At 42.0% G+C, this 25,290-nt stretch overlaps 1 protein-coding gene across 7 annotated transcripts in view; it reads right to left on the bottom strand.

Annotated features, from left to right (window-relative positions):
- Positions 1 to 3,788: 3,788 nt before the first annotated feature.
- TOX2 (TOX high mobility group box family member 2) overlaps positions 3,789 to 25,290 on the bottom strand; it is a 305,414-nt gene continuing 283,912 nt past the window's right edge. For all 7 annotated transcript variants that reach the window (XM_051979107.1, XM_051979108.1, XM_051979110.1 and 4 more), the window contains 4 exons: positions 16,411 to 16,491; positions 11,717 to 12,136; positions 9,545 to 9,675; positions 3,789 to 4,878 (listed from right to left, as the gene is read on the bottom strand). In XM_051979107.1, coding sequence (XP_051835067.1) covers positions 4,842 to 4,878; positions 9,545 to 9,675; positions 11,717 to 12,136; positions 16,411 to 16,491 — 669 coding nt within the window. In that variant the 3' untranslated portion in view covers positions 3,789 to 4,841. The remainder of the gene's footprint in view (positions 4,879 to 9,544; positions 9,676 to 11,716; positions 12,137 to 16,410; positions 16,492 to 25,290) is intronic.

Below are 25,290 nucleotides of genomic sequence, written 5' to 3'. Positions count from 1 at the left end.
TTCCTCCATCCTCCTTCCCTCTCTCCCTTTCTCTCCCCTTTTCCTTCTTTAGGTTTAAGTGACTTGCCCAGGGTTACATTAGCTAGTAAGTGGCTGGATTTGATCTAAGGTCCTTTCAATTACAGAGCCCATTCTCTACTATTGCGCCACCTACTGGCTCCTGCATGCATTGCTTAATAAATCAATGGCGTTTAGGAGATGGAAGCGTTGTTTTCCAAATCATTTCATCTTTCACCTGTTGCATCCCTCATGTCAAAGAAGCATTCATTTTTATTTTTTTCTTCTTCTAACCAAATCAAGTTAAATTGTCCAGAAATAATGGTTTTTGCTCCTTTCAGCTCTTAATCCGGAACACTGGCGCAGGGGAAAAGTCTTGGATTAGAGCACTTGCCAGAGCTCTGCTACTGACTCACTTTGTAGACTTGACCAAGTTGTGTCCCTTCTCTAGGTCTCAAGTTTCCTCTTCTGCAAAATGGGGAGATTGGACAATGATGATGGAGAGAGATAGCACTACTTAACTTTAGTTTTGCTTCTATTATTTCTCCAAGGACAATAATTTTTGTCCTAGAAGGAACAGAATAAAAATAGCTGTTAATGGGGAATTGGAATACTGGATAAGTAAGGAGAGACTAAGAAAAAACTTCATTAAATTAACAGAGCAACAACTTTAAAGAAATGAGTTGAAAAATCAAAATAGTGGAATGACCAAACAAATTGTGGTATATGATTGTAATAGAATATTACTGTGCTATAAGAAATTACTAAAGGGATGATTTCAGAAGGACCTAGAAAGATTTATAGGAAACTTATAGAAATAAAAAACTGGGAGAAACTGATATAAATTGAAATGAACAGAACCAGGGTCAAATGTGAATGACTTGGCTATTCTCACTAATACAATGATCCAACACAATCCCAAACAACTCATGAAAAATTCTATCTGCCTCCAGAGAAGGAACTAATGGCTATATATATATATATATATATATATATATATATATACACACACATATATATATATATATGCTTTTAAAATTTTTCTTCTTTTTTCCTTGTTTTTTGGCTAGTACGGAAATGTGTTTTATATTGACATATATTTTACATAGGGTATATGTTTTATATACCATCCCCTTAGTTACTTCTTGTAGCACAGTAGTATTCCATCACAATCATATGTCTTGTTTAGGCATGCCTCAATTTTGAATTTTAAACTCATTTCTTTATTTTTTTAATTTTTATTTGATAATTACTTTATATTGACAGAATCCATGCTAGAGTAATTTTTTTTTACAACATTATCCTTTGCACTCGTTTCTGTTCCAATTTTTTCCCCCTCCCCTAGATGGCAAGCAGTCCTTTATATGTTGGATATGTTGCAGTATATCCTAGATACAATATATGTTTGCAGAACCGAACAGTTCTCTCCCTATGCAACAAGAGAACTGTTCGGTTCTGTAAACTCATTTCTTTAAATGAGTTGCTTTTAATGAGATTTTCTCTTATATGACTTTACATGTATAATGGGGATCATATTGCTTGCCTTTACAGTAGGTGGAAGAGGGACTGAAGAGAGGGAGGTGATTTGGAATTGGAAATAAAAATTAAGAAAAAAATTAATTCTAGTCACTGGATCTGAATAAATGTCTCTTAGGGAGATGAAAGAAGTGACCGATAGGATTGTTGAACTAGTGTGGGGGGTGTTTGAAAAGAAGGGAGAATGAGGAGTGATATAACAGAATTGAAAAAGCATGAATGGCCTGATTTCTTTTCCCAAAGGGGAATGAGGTAGTTCTTCAAACCATTGGCTTGTGTGAGCTTGACTTGAATTCTTGGCAAAATTATAGAATATATTATTAAAAGAATGGTTAGTGAACATCCAGGAAAAGAACAGTAATCAGGAAGAGCTGCATTGGCTTTGTCAAAAACAGGTCAGGCAGACTGATTCCATTCCCTTTTTGGGCAGGGTCATTAGAATTTAGATCAGGGTAATGCTAACAGTACAGGATAGCTGCATGTCAGCAAGGTGTTTGACAAAGTTTTTTATATTATCTCTGTGAACAACTTAGATGTTGGCTGAATCATACTTGGTATGGTTAAGTGGATTTGAAATATGAATGACTGGACTACAAGTGTCATTACTCTTTGGTTGACTAATGGGACAATGCTAACTTGGCCATATGGCAAGTGGGATACTCCAGTGGAATATCCTAGGAATCTGTCCTTAATTTTGTTCTGTTCAATTTTTTTCTTAAATCAATGACTTGCGTGTTATGCCATTATATGAAGCCTTAAATGTCATGCTTATCAAATTTGTTGATATCACAAAACTAGGAGGAATTTGCTAACATACTGGAACCAAGTCAGCATTTCCAAAGATCTCAAAAGGACTACATTAGTGGACTGAATTAAAGAATATAAAAATAAGTAGAGGTAAATGTAAAGCCCTACATTTGGATTCACAACTGTACCATTATAAGATGGCTAGACAACATTATAGGCCAGTAGTGTGACATGACAGGCAGGGAAGTCAATGGAAACTTTGGCTATGTGGACAGAGATATAATGCCCAGACTTAGGAAAGTTATACTCTCATCGTACTCTGATCTGGTCAGATCTCATCTGGAGAATTGTATTTGGCTCTGAATGCTGCATTTTAAGGTAAACATTGTAGATTTAGATGGACAAATTGAAATGAGTCCAGAGGAGGAAAATCTATTCAGTAAGGAGTCTTGAGATCGTTTTATATAAGCATTGGTTGGAGGAGTTGAGGATGGTTAACCTGGAAAAGAGAAGGTGTATGGGGAAATATTAATTTTCTTCAGTTTGCATAGGGAGGAGGGATTAAATTTATTGTATGTCTCCCAGAGAACTGAATTAGGTGTGGAAGTTGCAGAGAAATAGACTTAGGGTTGAAGTAATGAAAAACTTCCCAGGGATTAGAGCATACCCAGGGTGGATGATCCATTGTTGAAAAGGCTGACCCCTATTCAAGTATGAATTGAACAAGATGGTCTTCATGACCCTTTCCATTTTTGAAAGTCTGCAATCTCTATGGGTTACTTCCAGCCTTACAACCTGCTGGTAAGCTGAGCCAACAAACTCCTGAAATTAAGGGAAGAATTGGGTCTTTCTGAGTTCACCTGTCGAATTTATTGAGGTCAATTTATTAATTTTGGAGATTATAGTTAAATCAATCAGATGAATATCTTTTTCCTGAGCTAAGCCAGTAGATAGTATAATATGGTGGAAAAGCTCACTGGATATGCTATTGCTTCTAGGATCAAGTAAACCACCCTATTCAGCTTCAAAAGACCTTCAGGACCTATGTTCTGAGATCCAGATGAACTGGCCTCCTTTTCTCAGTTCCTTATGTACAACGTTCTACCTTATCTTGGTGCCTTTGCACTGGCTGCTCCCCATGCCCTTCACCTGGAATGCCCTCTCCCCCATCTCTGTCTCATAGAATGACTGATGTGGGGTCAGAGATCTTGAGCTTGAATACTCCCTCAGTTGATAGAACTTGTATAACCTTAAGCAAATCATTTCTTCCCTCTGGGCCTATTTTCTCATTTGTAAAATGAGGGGGTTTGGGCCATATGATTTCTAAAATCTCTTCTAGTTCTAAATCTGTGATCTCTTTCTCCCAACCTCTGATATAAATACCTGATCTTAGGGTTAGGGCCATAAAGACTGTCTGGGATCCTGAGAAAGAAGGACCGTGTGTGGGTCACGGCTAGAGTGTAGACATGTGTGGGTGTCTTGCTCACAAGAGAATAACAGACTAGTGGTTTGTTTTCTACTTTTAAGAAGTTTTATTATAAAGAAAGTTTGAGATAAGCATTGTGAACCAAAACAAATATGTCAGGGCCAAGGGAGTCCCTTAACAAAGAAAGTCAGAGCAAAACTAAATGGAAATAAACAAACGCCCCTTCCGAGAAACTGTAATTCTTGTGTATTTTTTCCTTCCTTTTCCATAAATAGACAAAATCATCATCAGCAATTTTAAATAGATGGACATATGGCTGAAAAAAATAACAATGCCAGGCAACATGGCTAGAAACTGTCCATTTCTTGCTGTAGAAATCATAGAAACAGGTTTGGCAGGCTTTTTATACACATCTTCTGTCTATGTATAACTAAAAAAATGTGCTACAGTTAATATAAAATGCTTTTTACTAGAAAGTAAACTACTATTTTTCTTCCACAAAAAAATCTTAAAGATGTCTTCAGCACAGGTCTAACACACTTAGTAATCTACTGACGTGGAGCCAACACACTCACGCCCAGGACAGTGGGCGAGTTTGTAAAACTGGGTTTGCATTTCTACCAGCCCTCTGGCCGGCCGCCCGCCCCCCTCCCCGTGAGGCATGCCAGTGGGGTCTTTGTGGATTCGGGATTTACTTTGCTGGGTATCCAAGGCCTTTGCATGTACACTATTCACACATACTTCACATTTCCTTGCACGGGTTGAGTGCCGTTAGCAAGTCAGAAGGCGCAGTTTGCTATGGGGCTGGCCCAGCAGGGAAGCCTGGTGCAGAAACTTGGGGCTGTGTCTAAGAGCAGGTCACTAGGGAAAGAGTTTGGAGCTAAGCTAAGCAAATGAACAGAAAAGGGAGTCTTGTTTGTTCTTTGGGGTTGGAGGTGGGGAGGGACCTAGCGAGCTCTTTGCCTTCAGAAGTTGGCTTTGGAGTTGGAAGAGGAACTGCTCCCCAGCTGGGCAATGTACAGGTGCCTTGGAACAGCCCTCCAGTCCACCGGGACTTGCTCGATGCTTCCTCCCAGTGTCCAGGCCCACATCCCCATGTCCTTCCTCTGAGCCTCGGAGGGGAGAAATGGCCGGTTTAGGTGAGGTAGAGAGACTTATCCCTTGGGAGCATGCTGTAGGGGAAAAGAGCAGAAAGCAGTCACATGGATGGCCACAGTCAGGAAAGGGATTCATCTGGGGGTGTTTGACCCCCTCCCCATGTGAATTCCCCCTCACTCAAATCTGATCTCAGCCTGGCAACAGTTATCCATCTCTGGCTCATACATCACTTCAGATCCTCAACTTTCAATGAGACAGGCAGACTGTAGAAATGGAGGCAGAAATAAATAATTCAGAGGAGGGACAATCCTATCCAACTTCCACCCGGAGTAGTGGGATTGATTGATTAACGTGCAGATTCTAGGACAGATGTTTTAGTAGGAAGGGTGCAAGCTTGAGTGTTCTAAGAGTAGCTACCAGCGTAGTTAGGGGACTTGAAACCATGTCATATAAGGGAACATTTAACCAGAAGAAAGGTCATAGGGAGGAGGCTACAGCAACTGCTTATTTCAAATAGCCGAGAGAACATCAGGTGAAGGGGTTTTGTTATATGTGTCTCATTCTAGGACAGAACTAGAACTTGCAGGGAGCATTTTAGGAGGCAGATTTCAGCTCCATACTTGGAGTAATTCCCTAATAATAAGAGCTGTCCAAATGATCTGTCTGGAAGACAGCAATCTCCCCATCTCAGGAAGTGACAACAGTGCAAGGCAGAGACTAGATGACCGATAGAAGGGAGTTACATGCTGTGTAGGCAGCTGAACAAGATGTCCCATGTAACTAATCTCAGCTTTGAGAGTCTATAACATAAGGGGGTAACACAGGCAAAAAATTGGGGCAAGACAGGGAAGGGGAATGGAAAGGAGGTGGTAAGGAGGCAAGGTCCTAGGGAGATGGACTTTTAGAAACCTGGTTGGTCTGGGCACCCTATTAGAGGCAAATAGTGTTCCATGAGATGGGCCCTCATCGAAACTAGTGGTAGCTTGGATGTTGGAAAGTGGTTCAGCCTCTTGATCACTGACACTCTGGTAATCACTGGCCTAAATTCTATATTCATTTTAGCTTTAATATCATTTTTTGGGGGGTTGGAATTTCAAAAGCCAGAAATCCAATAATTTAACTATACCACGATATAGTTCCACAGGACCGTCTCTGGGGTTTAGACTCTAAATCCAGAATTTAACAGAACCTTAAATGGCACCATTGACTATAGCAGAACCCCATGTACCTTGGAATGATGGTTAGGATCTCTGGGATTAGATAGTCAGATTTAAGAAGACCAATAACTCTGTGGGTAGGTTTGGATATAGAAAGAAGAGATTTCCTCTTTTGGCAAAAGCTCATTCATTTTATAGAGGTGTTCAGTGGGTTCCAGAAAGAACTTTGCCCAAAGCCTCCAAGGTTGTCAGCAGCAGGGCCAGGAGTAAGACTCAGTTTTCCTGACTTATGATCCAAGACTCCTTCCTTGCTCCCTCTCCTTGGACCAGACTTGCTTTATAAAATAAATATCACATTGATCTTAATGTAAAATGGGGTACTGCTATTTCAGGTCCTATTTACGCTTTGGAGCTGAAAATATCTTTGCTTCTGTTGGGTTAATTCTTGAGACTGGTTTGGATTTTATACATTGTTCATCCTTCAGAAATGATTTCATTAGTTCCGGAAGAATGAAACTAGCCTCAAAGGCTTCACTCACTGGCATGTAGATTTAGAGTTAAGATTGATTTAGTGGTCATCGAGATTGGAAACTTAGGAAGTAGGAAAGGCAGTCTGGAATGAATGAGCTCCTTGATGATCCAGCTGACTTTCTGAGTAATTCAGCTGGTGTGGCCATAGGCTAAAAAGGGTATTCTAGACCTACCTCAGGCTTGACCTGAACTTGAAGCCAGCATAGATAGCTGATCTCATAAAGACACTGCTTCAAATTCAACCTAATTAAAATGTATTTTGACAATGGGAAGATTCACAGAGTTTGAATTAGTGTTTTTTAATTGTCAGATTTTCCAAACCATCTTCCAAACAATGGATCTTTTAGGTCAAGACTAAACTTGAACAATTATCTATAATAGAGAAAAACAATGAGCAAATACAAGAGTGGTATGATGTTTATGCTTTTCTTCAAGGATACTTGTTTAAGTAAAGCTATCTGCCTCAAATCTAGCTGGTGCAGTGGATGGAGTACTGGGCTTGGAATCAGAAAGATTCATCTTTGTGAAGTCAGACGTGACTGAAAAATGGTTGAACAACAAAATCTGTCTCAAATCTAAAATATTATTGCAGAAAGTGCCGAGATTAATTTGTGAAATTTGTGGGATTGAGGTCACTAAAAGGCAATTACACAATAATTTACAAACATCCTAATCAAGGCTAAACAGCTTTAAGTTTAAATAAATTCTTAGTTTTGCTGATTCATGGGTTCAAAATAATCAACTGTACAAACACAGAATGAGGGTGGCAGCTAAAGCCAAGTGAAAATGATTTGAAAGTTTTCCTTTTGGTGGGAGGCAGCAAATGGGTCAATGGGGTGGTAGAGCATCCAAAAAAACCTAATATGAGGGGGTCCTCTCACTAGAGGGCTTCAAGTGAAGGCCTGATGATTGTTGGGGAAGCTATAGGGGATATTCTTGGTCAAAGATGAATTGGATTGGATGGTCCACTGGTGTTTTGCCAGTGAAATATTAGGGCATTAAAAGAAGCACAGTGTCTACCTCTCCCTGTTCAGACTCCTCTGGAGTACTACGTCAGTCCAATGCAGGTCATATTTGACCTTGTTGATGTTGTCTGTCCTTCATTCTTGGAGAATGCAAGTGACATGCAAGTGAATTGGGTTGAAGTGAGGGAGGGCTGGGCAAAATTGCCAGCTTCATTTTTTTTTCTAGAGCCATTGGGGTCCAGTGGCCAGATATAGACCGAGAAACTGGAAATGGGACAAAGTGAAGCTCACCTAAAGGGTGCTGAGAAGGGGGATAAGAAGACTCAACACAAGAATCCACTCAAAGAGTTGATTAAGTTTAAAATGGAAAAAGAGACTTGAAGAGTGGAGCAACATGATAGCTGCCAATCAAACCTCTATCATGGAGAAGAGGGAGTAGATATATTTTGCTTGGGAATAGACCAATGATGAGAAGTCACAAAGCAACAGATTGTGGCTCAGTATAAGGGAGAATTTCCTAATAATTAGAAGAGGAATATGTTGCCTTGGGAAGTGGAGGGTTCCCATGATGGGAGGTCTTCCAGGGAAGCATGGATGATAACTGCTCATCTTATAGGTGACCTTGGAGGGATCTTCCAGCTCTATGATTTGTACAGTTTTAGTTTTGGAGTTGAATATGGACTCTGCCACTTATACCTCAGTCAAGTCATTTACTCTCTCTGTGCCTCAGTTTCTTCATCTGTAAAAGGGGAGTGTTGGATTAGATATTCTCTAAGGTCCCTTCTCATTTAGAATCCCATGATCCACCTTCTGTGATTCTATGAACATCCTTCTTTGCCATAGCCTCCCTTAGATTTTATTGACATGTGCTGGAGGACTAACTACCCCATGGAGTAGAGGATTTAAAAAACAATGACATAACCCATAAGGAAGACAATGTCTGAGTGAGCAGAGCACATTGGGTAAAACACTTTTTCCTAGCTTAACCAGGACACTGCTTGATCTGTGCTCATTTAGGAAGTGATAGGCTTCGATCATTGTCTTTTGCCCATGCATTCATACCTGATCAAGGAGCATTTTATGCAACTTCCTGTTGAGATTAGCTTGCACAGAAGGTACAATTTCACGATTTCATTTCCCTTAATTAGCAGAACAACTAGCTGTCAGGTTCCCCCCTGAACCCCCTTTTATTTGTGCCAATTTAAGCTTTCCTCAAAGGAGATGGAAAGCTGCCCAGCAGAAGTGGCTTCCGGGCTAAGAGAACATGACTTGCTTTCGAAAAGCAGAAGTAAAAGAAATCTCCTATTTGGGGGCTCCCTCCCCTGCCAACTGGAACAATTTCAGTGGGAACAAGGAAACCACCTCTCCACTTTACTAGACTATTATGGGGAATACGATCTCCCATCTCAGAACAGCAGAATGTGCAGAGTGAGTGAGGCTCTGGGAAAACAGCTACGGAACTAGCCTTCTGCCAAAGAGACCAAAGGACTAACTGTGCTCCCTGATGTTTTCCTGGTCACGAACTTTCCTCTCAATCAACAATATGAATGGGATTTTGGAAAGTGAGTGAATGACTGGAGAGACATCTTGCATTTAAGAGAATCACAGAACATCAAAGCTGGAAGGGACCTTAAAGCTTATAGAATTAAATCCATTATTTAAGAAATAATAACAATAGCTCTGGAGAACTTTAGATATACACTCTCATTTGATCTTTTTAAATAGTGAGCTATTTTTATGCTCATTTTATAGATTGGGAAACTGAGACTCAGAGAGCTTTTCCCAGGGTCATGCAATTAGTATATGGCCAGTATGGGGTTCAAATCCAGATCCTCCTAATTTCCAAATCCACAGCATCATACTAACACTATTTTACAGAGGAGAGGACTGAGGCACTGGGGAAGGACTTGCCTAAAGTCACATAGAGAGTTAGCAGCAAAGCAGGGACAGAGTCTAGGTCTGCTGGATCTCAGTGCAGGGCAGTGCCCAGCATACTGGGTTGCCTGTACCAGTCGTCTCTAACGCTGGCTGGAGTTAACTGAGTCGGGTTCTCCGTGATCCCCGAGAAGAAGCACAAAGTTACTGACCTGCAGTGGTTAATGCCACACTCTCGGTTGGGGTAATCACTGTCCCAGTCGCTATTTCCTGGGGTGTTAGATGTGCCAGGGGAGCAGGAGCCAACGCTGCTTTGGAACTCCGGTGAGATGTGTGAGAAATCCTGCAGAGAGATGGGACGGAGAGGGAAAAATACAGAAACATTACAAACCTGAGTAGGCAGGAGCCCAAGCAGGGAGCAAGTAAGGGAAGGTGCCCTGCTCAGAAACATGTGGAGTCTGACATGGCAGAGAGCAATTCCTTCCCCAGAAATCATGGCGCTAGAAAGTCAAAGCCCACATCTGTGATCTAGGATGTAGTATACCTGAAATCACCTTTATCATTATTTTAGGAAATTTAGACTTGTTACTGAGCAATTCCTGGAAGCATTGTGATGCCCTGGAAAGGCTAGAGAATTTGGAGCGTGTGGATCTGGATTCAAATGTCATTTCTCCTATTTACTATCCATTTGATCACAGATAAATTACTTAACTTTTCTGGGTCTTAGTTTCTTCACTTGAATAACAGGAGGATTGGAATATGTGACCAATAAGATTCCTTCCAGATCTAAATCTAGATTAAATCTTAAACTGGAATAGCTAAGGGAAAAAAGATCCATTCATGGTTTTCTGATCTGTCACTTCGAAGTCCATTTGTAACATTATGACAAATCAGGGATAACATCCCTAAATAAAAAGGACACTTTAGTTCTGTTGGGGAATCTATAGCTGATTGAATGTAGATACTATTTCTGTTGGCTAATGGAGGGAGAAGCCAGGAGCCTTGACCCCAGAGTTAAAGACCCTCTCTCCTTGCTTGCAAAGGAGAACCACTGTGACCAATTGGAAGAATAAGGTTTATATCAGGCCACAGTGACCAGAAGTTGCTGAGCACACCTACCTAGCAAAGGGTATATTTAATGATATATAAGCCAATGGTCAGGCCAACTTCCCTCAACCTGTGGCACATTTTAATATCCAGGCATGGACAGCCAAAGCCTATATGCTTTTCTCCTCCTTCTGCCACTCCCTTTACCCCCCGATTCTCCACTTTCCATTTCTGAAAACATTAAATCAAGATTTTCATTGTTACAGAAAATAGTAGATCTAGTTATTCCTTTCATCATCCCTTTAATTTTCCAAGGCAAAATACCATTCCTGGCCATCACTTCTCTAGAGTTAACTTCAAATTTTTGGAATGTAAATCCCTTGAGGTTAAGAACTATATCTGTTTTTGTATTTGTATCCCTAATACTTTATAATACCTGGTACATGATAAGCACTTAAATAGATGCTTATTGATTGAGTGGCACAAAGTAGGGGTTTAATAAATGACCTTTCATTCTTCCATTCCTCTCTTCTAATTGAATCTAATCCCTTGATTTCAATGGATGATATGAAAATGTCATCCCAATGGTAAATAATATTCAATGCAGGTCATTTTTACCCAAGAATCATCATGCAAATATGTATATTTTCCTTCTAAAATATTTCTCTTTTTTGGTTTTTTTTTTTCACTTATAAAGGTAGTCCTTTTGAACTACCAGCAGTAGAACTTGTGTTCCGAATTCAAACCTCATAGTATGAATGGGATTGCATGGAACTATCCACATTCTCCCAAATGAGGAAACACAAACTCCTGGAAAGGAGGAATTCTTTCATTTTTGTTTTTGTATCCTTAGTGCCTAGAACCAGCGGCATTGGGAGGGGGTTGGTCCTTCAGTCCACATTGCCCTCTTTTTCTCTCCCCAAATATTACAGACCCCTACTCCTGGGATGATAAGAGATGAAAGCAGGGATTCCTCCCTCCTCCCTCCCTGGGCCTTAGATAGCTGGAGGAGAGGTTGCTGCCCCGCTGACCCCTTTCTTCTGGGATGCCCTGAGGGCATGTCCGGATGATGTTGCCACTTTATAGATTCTTAATAAATATTTTATTGAATGAATTAAAGGGAAGAGCAAACATGTGGGGAGAACAGAAGAGAGATTTTCCTCCTTGGGAAGCCAAGCGGCCTATTCCTGGGGTTAGAGACAAAGGCCTTGCTCAGCAGAGCTGTGTTTTACACAGCTGTAATCATCGAGTTATCCATTCTGTCTCCTCAGGAGTTACCAGGGTGGCTTTGCCATCCTGGGCTGAGCAGGGGTGGAGCCTGGCATTGAGTCACTCACCTGCTGCCCGGGGGGCGAGGTACTCATCGGGGGCTGGACCTGGAGGGCCATGGGCGGAGGAGACAGGATGGACTGCTGGGGGACTGGCTGCATGCTGAGGGACTGGTTGAGGATGGCACTCTGGGGGTGGTGCAGGGCCAGCTGCTGGTGGAGAGGAGGGCTGATCTGGAACGATGGCGGCGGCGGCGGCGGCGAGGCACTGATGCTGGGCAGCATGGATTTGGAGTTGAGGGTCCTGGAGAGGCTGGGGTGAGGGTGGCCACGGTAGCCCTGGAGGTCAGATGGGGACAGGAACGAGCCAAGGCCTGGGTAGGGTGACGAGGCCTGGGGTGGTATGGAATACATGGGCTGCTTGGGGGGAATCATCTTAGAAGGAGGATTGGGCGGGGTGGTCTTAGCCTCAGTCTGTTCAGCAGAGCTCTGGAAGGGAAGCACAGGATAAGCAAATGACAGTGATGTGCAGAAGAAAGTTCCATTCGGTGCCTTCTTGTACCCTATGGAAAGGGACCTCTCCCTTGGCACCTATTCCCTTGGCTCTGCTTTAGAAAGGGCTAATGTAGGCTATGGGACAAGAAGGAAAGCCTTCTCCCTAATCCTTACTAATCATTTCCCTACTCCTTCCCCAGTTAGACTGATCCATTGTTTTATTATTATGATTATTATTATTTTTTATTATTATTTTATTTTTTTATAGCTTTTTATTTACAAGATATATGCATGGGTAATTTTTCAGCATCGGCAGACAGCTGCAAAACCTTTTGTTCCAACTTTTCCCCTCCTTCCCCCCACCTCCTCCCCCAGATGGCAGGTTGACCAATACATGTTAATTATGTTAAAGTATAAGTTAAATACAATATATGTATATATTAGACTGATCCATTATGAAGAAACGTAGCAGTCTCCTTATATTCCAAGGAACTTTGGGAAGCAGAAGGATCAAGACAAGAATCTTAGGACCCACTAATAAGTCAGTGGATTAAGAGTTAGCCTTCTTGTGGAGAGCACAGCCCTACCTTCTGGTCCCGTAGCGAGCAAGAGTTAGGATACAAGGGGATAGGAACTAGATTTGTAACCACCTTGGCACAGGGAGCTCCCAGTAAGGACTTTCCTTTTCTAGTGCAGGTTGGCACATTCTTTGCAATTATTGTCAGAGAGCTGCTTGGATCATTGAGAAATCAAGCAACTTTCACTGACTCACAATCAATATGCAACAAAGACAAGACTTGAATTTGGGTCTTCCTGGCTCTGAGGCTGGCTTTCTGTCTACCATGCCATACCAATTCCCAGGCTATAAGGAGCCAATGAAATAGCAGCGATTAAAAACGTTGATATTGAAGATTTTATCTTGTCCCCATGTCCATCCGTCCTCAGCAATGTCACCTAACTCTGAGGGTCTTTCTTGAATATCTCCCAGCTGGCATTAGCCAGACACATACTCCATGTTCTCTCTCTGCTTTTCTTCGCTTTCCAAAGGCTTAGATCTGATACTAAGTTCCTAGGACTCTCAACTTCTAAGACTCTGGGAGGAGAGAATGAGGCTGATGGCTTTGCAGTCTTGCCTCACTTAAATCCAATTCACTTCAAGTCATCAACCGTGTGATGTCATTGATCCTTTTTAAGAGAGAAGGATGAACCTTCCCTCCCCAATCATCTTCCCTTTAGCTCTAAAGTGATTTTTCTAAAATGTAGATTTAACCACGTTAATTCTCTACTCAATAAGTTTCCTCTAAGATCAAATAGACATTCCTCTTTGGACGTTTTAATCCCTTAACAATCTGGCTCCCACTTAATTTTCCAGACTTGTCACTCTCCCTTACCCTCTCTTTGGTTCTGCCAAACTGGCCTCCTGCAGGGCTCCATCTTCTGCCTCTGCACAGATCATTTCTCATGCCTGGAGCTCCCTCATTCCAGCCTCTTGGAATTCTTATATTCTTCAAAGCATGGCACCCACAGTACCTCCTACATGAGGTCTTAGCTGATTTCCCACAGCTATCAGAGATCTCCCTCTAGGAATTACTTTGTATTTAATTTTTAATTCACATGTTATTCCCTAACCTCCAACAGAATGTAACATCTTTGAGGGCTTGTACTGTTTTGGTCTTGTCATCATGGCCCCAGATTAGTAAAGTTTGAGGCAGAGGAGATACTAGAATTCAGTGTCTGCAGATATTGCCCACAGCCTGGAGTTTAATTATAATAGTTCTTCCCATAGCCCTATGTAAGTCCTGATATAGTCCAAATGTTATCTATGCTCAGGGGTACAGCCCTACTCTAATTGCCTCACACAGGGAAAGGGGAATTACTGTAACATGCTGCAGGTGACTTTGGAATCTTAGCATCCCACAGTTGGGAGAGATCTTAGACACTCAAAACAAGTTTTCTCTTTGAGCTTTCCTCAACTCTTAGAGGGGTAAACTGAGCAAAAAGGATCTTCTCACAAGGTCATACAGTTAGTTAATCAAAAGATTGGGACTCGGTTTCTTGACATCAATTCAGTGTACTTTATGCCATATGTTCAATTCTACTTTAAAAGTTAAAAGTTGGTTCTGGACTCAGCATATCTAAAAACTCCAACAAGAGAATTTTTGAAAACAGCCAGGGAGTGAAAGAATCAATTTTTCTGCCTTGAAATCTTATATTTTGCAGCCACTTCTAGAGTCTGAGAGTTGCTCCTATTCTTGGCTGGGTTATCCATGCCTATAGGATCACATCCAAGGGTATTTATCTATCCTTTGCATTCTTTCTTCCTTCCCTCTGTCTCTTTCCTTCTCTCCTTTCCTCCCTTCCTCCCTTCCTTCTTTCCTTCCTCCTTCCCTCCCTCCCTCCCTCTCTCCCTTCCTTCCTTCCCTCCTCCCCTCCCTCCTTCCCTTCCTTCCTTCCTTCTTTCCTTTCCTTTTTTCTTTCCTCCCTCCCTTTCCTCCCTCCTTCCCTCCCTCACTTCTTCTCTTCCTCCTTCTCTCCCTCCCTCCCTCCCTTCTTTCCTTCCTTCTTTCCTTCCCCTAATAAATTTCATAATAGGCATTTAACTCCCTGTTGGGTTGAATTGGGTGGAGTCTCTATCTTTCCAAAGTTCTGGAAGGGACCAGAAGAATCATTCTCCAGGAATTTACAAACCTCTAAGGCTGAGAAATTTCTCTTTTAAACCCATTTTGTGGTCTTATTTTCCCTATATGGCTTCTTAAAGTGATGGTTACTACTTTTGTGAATTGCCAAAGCGAGTTGTGCTTTTACAAAGATAGGAGTTTCCCCATATTCTGCTGCCACCAGGAATTGTAGAAATTGATCTGTGTATTCTCATGCCATCATATCCATGTCCATATGAGGACTAGAGATTCTGATGACCTAGACTGGAGAAAAGGTATATATGTTTGTCTCCAATCATGGAAGTGATGACAGAAGAAATGGCTTCTTTTAGGACCTGTAGTGATAGGGAACTCACCATCTTTCAAGATAGCCCATTCTACTTCTGGATAGCTCTGATGGTTAGGAAATTGTCTCTTATATTGAAACAAAATTGAGCTCATTCACTACAACTATCTAGTCCTGTTCTCTAGGCAGAATAATTCTTTCTTTAAACATTTTTAACATTCATCTTTTAATAAAATTTTGATTTCCAAATTTTCTCCCTTCCTTCCCCCTCCCTAAGATGGCAAGCAATTTAATATAGGTTTTATATGGGAATATGGACAATCATGTAAAACCTATTTCCATAGATCAAATAATTCTAAACTATCTTTCACATCCCAGTTTTTTAGATCTTTAAAAAATATTTTAACTGCTCCTAAAATTGGAAAATGTGGATTAGACAATGATTAAGGACTTGCCTGATTCCTGTAGCTTCTGAGTGTTGAACTTTTATCCCTAAGGAAAATATTGCCAAGCAACAGAAATGAGAGGGGGTGGCCAAATAGTTGGAGAACTAATAGGATGTGGGACCTCCCTGTCACTAACTCCTTGTGTGAACTTGGACAAATCCCTTTTTAATCCCCAAGTCTCAATTGGTTGATTGAGATGAGAGCACTGGTTTAGATGAAGTGTAAGGTCCTGTTCAGTGTTGGCTGATATTCCCTGAAAATGGCATCAGGTCTATGTTGTCTAGTGCCCACTTCTATGCTGACCAAATTTATGCACCTCTATACAGGGGTGTGCCAGAGTCGGCTCTAAACACCTAATCAATGGTGATAATGTTGTTGCTGCTGTTATTTTGAGAGGCAAAGTGACTTGCCCAAGGTCACACAGGAAGTGTTAAATATAGGAGATCGTAGTTGAACTCAGGTCCTCCTGAATCCAGGGCCACTGGGCCATCCAGCTGTCTCCCCAATATTTAAATTTACATATGTGAGTGCTGACACCTAGGAAACTGAAAACTGCTAAACATTGAGGTTTGATTTGTTGTTTTGATCATTGTGAGACTTAAGAAATTGATGGAGATTTATAAAATGTAGATTAAAGTAAAAACTGTATATGTATCCATCCTCCTCTGTTCCAAGACCCTGGTTGTTAAATATTTAGTAGCACACCTCTGCCTGTATCCCTTTAGCCTAAAGAACAGCAATAATATGGCTAAGAGCATGGGCAGCATGGTCACAGAATACTTCTTATCAAATGGCTCCTCCTCAGAGATTCTCAAGAGATGCAACTAATTTATTGCATCCAGAGAGCTTACTGGCTAGATGAAAAGTGGGGCTGGTTACCTTGGAAACGAGGCTGGCCCGATAGGCTGCCAGGGCCTTTAAATATTCTTTCTTTGCAGCTTCGGTTTTCCTCTTATAGGCCTGAAAGAAAGAAACAAAGAATAGCTGTCAGTGAGAGGGGCTGAGTGAACTCCTGCCTTACCTGAGCAAAATCTGGCGCCTGCTGTATCTCCCAGAAGCTGTGTAGGTTATCGTGAGAATTTGGGAGGACCATCTTGTCTCACCTGCCTGTGAATTCCGTGACAGAGAGTCTCAGGATGTCCTAGCTCAGATGAGACCCCTTCTGCCCTCCCAGAAGTCTGCCTCCTTCCTTCCTTGTGCACATGGTATCTCTGCGCCTCCCTTGGTGGCCCAGGAAGGGGTAACTAATCAATAATCACTCTCTCTGGTTCTTTTCCCTCAGGGTTTTAACTTCAGTAGTAGCAAGAATATTTTTTAGAGTGAGAATTCCTGGGTTCAAATCCAGCCTCAGGCCCTCATTAATTAGGTGCTCCCGGGCAAATCACCCAATCTCTCTAAGGCTCCGTCTTCTCCTCTATAAAAGTGGTATAATAATGATAGTGCCTAATGCACAGAGTTGCAATAACAGTTGTAAAATGCTTTGCAAATTCTCAGAATTATGGTTGCTGATCTACTTTAATGACTGTGGCTGCAGGTAGTTATAGTTTTATCAGGTCCCCTTGTCCTTGCAGATGTTTCTCCTTCCTGTGGTCACAGTGGACTTTTCTAGGACAGCTGGCTTTTAGCCTTCTGAGAATGCACGTGTGCCCCTATACACACATACACAATACGTAGCTGGGAAATCAAGGGCAGGCTGTGCCCTGAAGAACACTTGACTCTAAACCATCCCTGATGGTTGCAGACACGGAATATGGTGAACTCAGGGAGGGAAGTGCGACTGCACCCAGGGTGGCCCCAGGGATCACAGATTACTGCAGGAACACAGTGTGGGTTTTACTGAGTGAAAGGGGGGTCTTGGTTCTGGCCTGTTTCACTCTATGAGTTGTATGGTCTTGCATGAGTCCCTTGTTCCCAATGAGCCTTAGATTTCTCACCTGTAAAGTGAGGAGAATTACTCCTCTCCCGTTTACAGTCTCCATCTGGCTTGCATACTGTCTCCTCATCCCCCCAGAGTATAAGCTTCTTGAAAGCAGAGACTGTGTTTTTGTCTTTCTTTGTATCCACAGGGCTTAGGACAGTGCCTGGCATATAGTGTAGGGGCTTATAGATGTCTCTTAACTGATAGTAAATGTGAAAATGATTTGAAAGCATATACCAACGTGAAAAATTATTTCACAGTTCTTGAACCTCTGTCAAAATAGTTCCTTCCTAGGATTGGGTCTGGGAATTTCCTTAGTCACCTAGGCCTGGGATCATGCTACACTTGTATCCTTAGGTTTTGTGGAAAGAGTGCTGGATTTGAAGGCAAGGTCCAAAGCCTAATTAATTATGATAACCATGACAAAAATATCTACATAATACTTTACAATATTAGCTCATTTTTTCATAATAATTCTGGTAGATGTTATTATAATTCACATTTTACAAAGGAGGAAATCAAGGTAGATAGCAAGTAAATGACTTGCACAGGCTTAGACAACTATTAAGTCACTGAAGGTAGATTTGAACTCACATCTTCCTGATTTCAATCCTCTATCAACTATACTACTTCACTCTGCTATTTATTATGGGTGCATCTTTGGATATTTAATCTCTCTGGGTCATAGCTTACTTAGCTTTTTCCTCTTCTTTTTCTTCCTTCCTTCCTTCTTTTCTCCCTCTTTCCCCCTCTCCCTCCTTCCTTTTTTCTTCCTTCCTTCCTTTTTCTTTCTTTTTTTATTTTCTTTCTTTCCTTCCTTCCTTCTTTCCTTCCTTCCTTCCTTCCATTCTTCATTCTTTCTGTCCTTCCTTCCTTCCTTCCCTCATTTCTTTTCTTTCTTTTTTTTAGAGGGCATTTGGGGCTATGTGACTTGCCCAGGATCACACTAGGAAGTGTTAAGTGTCTGAGGCCACATTTGACCTCAGGAAGATGAGTCCTCCTGATTTCAGGCTCACTGCTCCACCTAGCTCTTTCTAATAGCCCAGGACCAGCCAGTGTAACTCAGAGAAGGCCGGCTTTCTTCACTTAACACTGTGGGGAAGCACTCAAGACAGTGAATTCAAGAGAATGTCATTGTGTTGGCCTTATTCTGGCTCCATTGCTCTAGAAGGACCAAGAGTATTGCTGAATCATGGGGAAAGTGTTTTGATTCTTTTAAAATTTTCATTTAATTTTTTAATTAACAAAAGTCTATTTTCCTTCCTTCTCTTCTGCTCTCCCTATCCCTCACCCTTATTGAGAAAAAAAAAAGGTTATAAAAATATGCATAAGCAAGCAATACAAATTCCCCTGTTGTCCTTGAGATGTCTGGGACTTAAAAAAGCTTCTTCATCTCCCCTAATACCAGGCTTCCCTTCCTTCACTGCCTCTTGGATGAATTTCTGAGGCTCCACAGGATTTCTGTGTGTGGGATTCGTGTGCGCATGTGTGGGGTACTTCTGTCTTTGTGTTGTCTGGCAGAGTGGGAAGCTCTGTGGAGACTCTTTAGGTCTCTCTGTCTATGGGTTGCAAGGAAGAGAGGAGGGGATTTGCTCATGATAGTATCTGGTCCCAAGCTCTGCTGACTAAGACAATGGAAAGTCTTTTTCTGAGGCTTGCCATTTCTTTATATCTAGAGAGCATTTGTAGGGAGAGAGGGGCCTGCCTGACAGCTTGACAGAAAGCTGATCTTTCTGGCTGTTCCAAATACTGAATCTCCTTCATTCAAGTGCTCATACATAGGAGGGGTGCTTATTTGGGGGCAAATTCAGTGACAGAAAGGCTGGAGGATAATTTGATCACACTGGGAGATGGAGCCGCTCATTCTATCTCCTCCTGCTAGAGAATCTAGCCTCTGTCCTCAAAAGTGGTTTATAGGAGGTTACTGGAGCCTGAGAATGTTTGCTGGGGGCAGAGGTGGGGGAAGGGAAGCTCTACATTGTGGTATGGGTTGGTGGCAGGGGAGGTGTGAGGATGCTAAGTGCTGCAAGGAGGAAGTGCATACCTCCACCCCCCTCTCCCATGTCAGTCAGCATCACACTGGGATGGCCATTCATTACTCCAGGCTCCTTCCCACTGGGACAAAATCTCCTGATATAAGATTGGTTGGTATGGATACTCTCCCTGGGAAGTCATCAATAAAGTGGTAGGGACCCCTACTCATGAGAGCTTTTCCTGAGAGGAGCCGAGGCTCAATGACTCAGGATTCTTCCTCTGTCAGGACAAGAGCTTTTGGGGTCTTTCAGAACCCAGTTCCCCGAGTCACAATGTTGATGACAATTTTTAGCTGGCTTACCAATCACAAGAACACGAATGGGATCATAAAGAATTAGATACAACTGAACAAGAATAAGAAATATAGAATTTCTGCCCTTTTCCTCAAAGGAAAGCTCTGTATGCCTGAGCTTAGAAGTAAAAATCAGGAGTGGTCTAAATTAAAACTTGTTTGTTTCCATTTCCAATCAGAAGTTACTCTTCCCATGGAACACTTATTGATAATGATATGTGAATTATAGATTGAGAACTGGAAGGAACCTTAGAGATTATTTCATTTAAACTTCCTCTTTTATATGTAAGCAAGCTTAGACTCAGAGAGATTAAGAAAAAGCAATACTTGACAACTTTAGTTGGAAGCAAAAGCCTTGGAGAAACCGCATGTCTGAAGACCGGAAGGGGTACTCAGAATTATTATTAGCCAACTGGAAAAAATAATTATAAACTTGAGTAGTAGAAACTTACTGTCTTTTAAAATATATTTTATGAAAATAAAATGTGTATATTCCTCTACCCTTCCTCTCCACCAGAAAAAGCTTGGCTTTTTAGACAAACCAAATTGGTCTCCTTTCTGTTGGAGAATGGAATCTCATTGAACCCCTTCTTGCTTCAGCAAATTTATTTGTTTTTTATTTTTTTTGAGCAAGTTTAGATAGAAGGGCCTGATAGGAGACATGAAGAAGTGATTCCCTTTGCTCTGGATTGTAGGATCTTGACCAATCAGAGTTTTATTGTATTTTTGTTGTTGTTTTTTGATTTTTTTTTAATGCAATGCAGAGAAGTGCTAGGAATGATTTGTTGGAGAGGAGGCAGGATATAGAAGGTTAAAACTTTGTTTTGGAGTCAGGGAGATCTGACTGAATGAATCCTGCATCAGATACTTGCTAGCTGTGGGATCCTGGACATGTTGCTTAACTTCTCTCAGCCTCAGTTTCTTCACCTACAGAATGGGGATAATAATAGCATCTATTTCATAGTACAGGATCAAATGACCCCAATTGCCTCTTTTATTAGAGCACTCAATGGCCATTGACCTGCCTCTTCTCCCTACAGAAACCCAGTTAGACAGGGCTACCTTACATTTGCAATCTTTCCATTATTAACCTCTGCAATATTTCCTTATCTCAGTGTCCTTCTCTCCATTCAAAGAACTAAAACCCTTTTGCAGACCATCGTCTCTCTTCTGCTTGGATTATGGCTGTAGACTTCTAATTGGTTTTCCTGCCTCAAATTTGTCCCCACTCCAATTCATCCTCCACTTAGCTGCCAAAATGATCTTCTTAAAGTGTGAGTCCTTCCCTAGCTTTCCACTTTTTGTATATTTTCTTTTACATACATTCTGATTAGTATCCTGGATTTTTACATACATGTGCACACACGCACACACACACACACACACACACACACACACACACACACCCCTCCACGCTTTTCTGAACTAAGTTTTCAAGAAAATTAGGAATTCTGAGAGGCAGAGATAAGAAAGGAGTACGTCCTAGGCATGGGGGGAGGTGTCTTTGCAAAGGTATGGAGATGAGAAATGGGGGGCTGAGGGTAAGGAACAGGAAGAAAGCCAGTTTTCCTAGATTATAGGATCTAAAAGAGAAACAAGCTTGGAAGGGAAGGTTGGAGCCAGGTTGTTAAATGCCAGGCAGAGGGAGTTTCTATTCATATTGTATTATACTTAGCAGTAATAGGAAGGCACTGGAGTTTTTGTGAGCAAGGTAATGACATGGTCAGACCTTTGTTTTAGAAAAATCACTTTTGGCAGTTGTGTGGAAGAGAAATTGGAAAGGGGGAAATTTGAGTTCTCCTTCCAGAGACCAATTAAGGAGAAACTGTAATAGTCTAAGAGGAAACCGATGAAGGCCTAAACAAGCTTGGTGGCTGTGTGAGTAGAGAGAAGGGCATGGATGCAAGAGATATCCTGTAAGTAAAACTGACATGGCACAGGAACTGATTGGATGTACAGGATGAGGAAGAGGAAGGAGTCAGGGATGACTAAGATTTATTACTCCCTTCACAGATAGGATAATGACACTCTAACCAAATAGGGCAATTCAAAAGATGAGTGAGTTTTGGTGGTGGTGGTATTTAAGTTCAATTTTGGACAAGCTGAATTTGAGATGCCAGTAAGGCATCCCAGTTTGAAATGGCAGTGGGTGATGAGAGATAAGAACCAGAAGAAAATAGAGATGAAAATTAATCCTAGGAGATGGGGAGGAGAAGGAAGAAGAAATGGGGATAGAAAAAGAAGGATGGAGAAGGTGGGGAGGAAAAAAGACAGAGAGAGAAAGAGAGACAGAGAAACAGAGAGAGAGAGAAAGGAGAGAAAGAGAGAAAAAAAGAGAAAGAGTCTTAGACAAAGAGAAGAAAAGAGAGAAAGGGATGAGAAGGAAGAGAGAGACAGGGAGAAATGAGGGTCCTTCTTTAGCTTTCCCCTTTTTGTTTATTAATTTTCATTCACATACTCTCTGATTCAGATATCTTAGATTTTCACACACACATATATACACACTCACACCTCTGTGCTTTTCTGAATTAAACTTTTGAGGAAATTAGAAATTCTGAGAAGCAGAGATGAGAAAGGAGTTCAACCTAGACATGTGGGTGGGGTGGTCTGTGTAAAAGGAGAGACAGACAGAGAGAAAGAGACAGAGACACAGTAAGAGACAGAGAGACAGAGACAGAAAGAGAGAGAGAAGAAAAGAGAGATGGGGAGAGAGAGACAGAGAGAAACACAGAGCCAGAGAGCCAGAGCCAGAGACAAGGAGAGAGGAGACGGACAGACAGGGATGAGAGACAGGCAGAGGCAGACACAGATACTGTCAGGACAAAAGCCTTGGTTAGCTGCCCCCACAGTTAAGGGCCCGTACTTAGATAATGATCTAGCAAAGGAAATGGAGAAGGAGCGGTCAGGCTGGAGGAGAGCCAAAAGAGTGCAGTGCCGTGAGAGCCCAACAGAAGAGAATGGAGGGGCGAGGAGAGCTCAGGCTACAACCTCCTATTCAGCAAAGGGGCCAAGGAGGAGGAGAAATGAGAGAATATTGGGCAAATCACTTATTTTGTCTGGGCTCCTATTTCCTCATCTGTAAAAAGAGGGGCTTGATGTAGATGATGTCAGGAACAACAGCAAAAGTGATTCCGGGGGGGCAGCCAGGTGGGGCAGTGGATAGAGAACCAGCCCCAAAGGGAGGAGGACCTGAGTTCAAATCTGGCCTCAGACACTTACCACTTCCTAGCTGTGTGACCTTGGACAAGTCACTTAACCCCAATGGCCTCAGGAAAAAAAAAAGTGGCTCTGGGACTGTCCACCACGGGCACAAGCTAGTCCCACAAGCTGAAGAGAAAGGTTTTTGCTCAGGGAGATCCTGGCCTCCTCCTTGGACTCAAGTGCCCATTGTTGTATGGGACTTGGAAGCTGACAGTGGAAGCAGTTTTCAGATTATGCTGGGAAATGGCTCTTCAGGCAAAGGGAAATGGGGGGCAACCAACAGGGCTGATGTGTTTAAGTCAGGTACTGTTTTGGGCTATGTCACCGGCCCATGAATGAATGAAGAGACTCCAAAGAACCGTGTGATTTTAGACTGGAAAGGACGTTGGTATCCAAGTCTAATGGCTAAACAGCAAAGGCTGTAAGGGAAGGAATCCGAGATTCAGAATGGGGATGGCTGGAGGTGGAGAGGGGCAGGAATGTACTCAATACACTTAAGTTTAAGCTGTATTATTAACATTTTCTATCTCACTTTCTTAACTCTATCCATTAAAAGTAATTTAAAAAAATTTTTAATTAAAATTTTTTATAAAATTTTTTCCAATTAAAAAACAAATTAAGCCCCGATTTGTTGTGCTTGCCAACTTCCAAAGTGCAAGTGCTTTCACCAGAACTTTAATGTCCTGCTTATAAGAACATGAGCCGGCTCCAGCACACCCTTGACTGGGAGTCAAGAGAACTGGGTTTGAAGTTCTCTAGGTCACTGTGTGGCTGTGGGCCACTCATTTTCCTTTTCCCAGCTATAAAATAAGGGTAGTGGTTGTGGGTAGACTAGAAAATGTATAAGGTTCTTTCTAGATGAGACTCTTTTAAAACAACTCTGCTTGCAATCATGCTGGACCTCAGAAGGGAGCAGCTGTGTCACATCTGAATGAAAGTTACTGTTCCCCTCAAACACGGAAGGCTGGGGAAATATGTCCAGGTGCAGGGAAGATGAGGTCGCTAACTCCAGTGCATTGTGGGGTGGGGACAAAGGGACAGATGGAGAGAGGAAACCAAGCAAGTGTAAGAGAGGGAAGCAGTATGGCGGAACGGGAAGGGCACTGGATTTGGAGACAGGACCTGGGTGCTAGCCTGCTTATTATCTGTGTGACTTTAAGCAAATAGCTTAACTTCTCTGGGTCATGGCTTCCCTAGCTATAATGAATGATAGGTTTGGACTAAATGGCCTTTCCGGCTTGAAATCTATGATGATCATGGCTCAGCCGTTTATTAGGGAATGAAGGTTTCCCGAGGTCCTGGACCTTGAGAACTTATTTGATAGTATCTACATCCCTTTCCCTTCCCTGAGGATTTCCAGAGACCCCCTAAAGAGGTCATCACAGCCTTCCCTGGCGGGTGGGAAGGAAGGTTTATTCTCTCAGCATAATGTAAGATCTTTGAAGAAAGAGGCCATTTTCACTTTTTTATCTTTGTATTTCCAGCAACTGAGAGGCAGAGTGCTGAAGCAGGTCTGAGGGCAGCTCTCCAAGCCGGGGTTCAAGTCTGTGTGACCCCGGAAAAATCACATAATTACAGAGTATTCATTTTGAAGATTCCGTGTTTCAGGAAAGGGGCCATTCTTTCTTAGTAGAGAAAGATCCTCACTGGGAGTTCCCTAAACCAATGAAATCATAAGTCTGATTTAAAAAAAAATCTCTGGCATCTAGTACAGGGCCCAGCACACAGTGGGCACTTTGTAAATCTTGGGGAATTGGATCGAAATATCTAGATTATTTCACTTATTTCACTTTGCAGGAGGGCAAATTTCCTTCCCTAAATCACAAGGCAGTCAGAACAGAATTATATATATATAATATATAAACTATATTGCTAAGTATGCTAATGTTTGTCCAGAAGAGACCATGAAATCTGGGAATTTTGACATGAGCTCTGCATCCTACGTGGAGCAGCTGCTGCTGCTGCTGCTAGGAAACAGGGGTGGGGAAGATGAAAGAAGCTGCTGCTTGGGGCAACTGAGGAACAGAGAGGAAGTGAGGAGGCCACAGAGAAGGTGCTGTCGAAATGCCTCTCTCCTCCTCCTTCCCCTTTCCAAGGCCTCTCTCTGCACTTGGTTGGGTATTGGAAAAAGGAAAGGGGAGTTTAGGGAAATTCTATAATCAGAATCCTTGGAAGTCACCGAGTCAGGTGCAATATCAGTCTGGAGTTAGAACGTGGAAGAAAGTGTCAGAAAAGGAGAGACGAGAGAGACAGAGACAAAGACAAAGAGGGAGAGCTAGTGAGAGCTAGAGAGAGAGAGAGAGAGAGAGAGAGA

Source organism: Antechinus flavipes, chromosome 2, assembly GCF_016432865.1.
Source record: "Antechinus flavipes isolate AdamAnt ecotype Samford, QLD, Australia chromosome 2, AdamAnt_v2, whole genome shotgun sequence".
Lineage (NCBI taxonomy): Eukaryota > Metazoa > Chordata > Mammalia > Dasyuromorphia > Dasyuridae > Antechinus > Antechinus flavipes.
The sequence above is the reverse complement of the archived record's forward strand: the minus strand, read 5'-3'. Positions and strand labels throughout refer to the sequence as shown.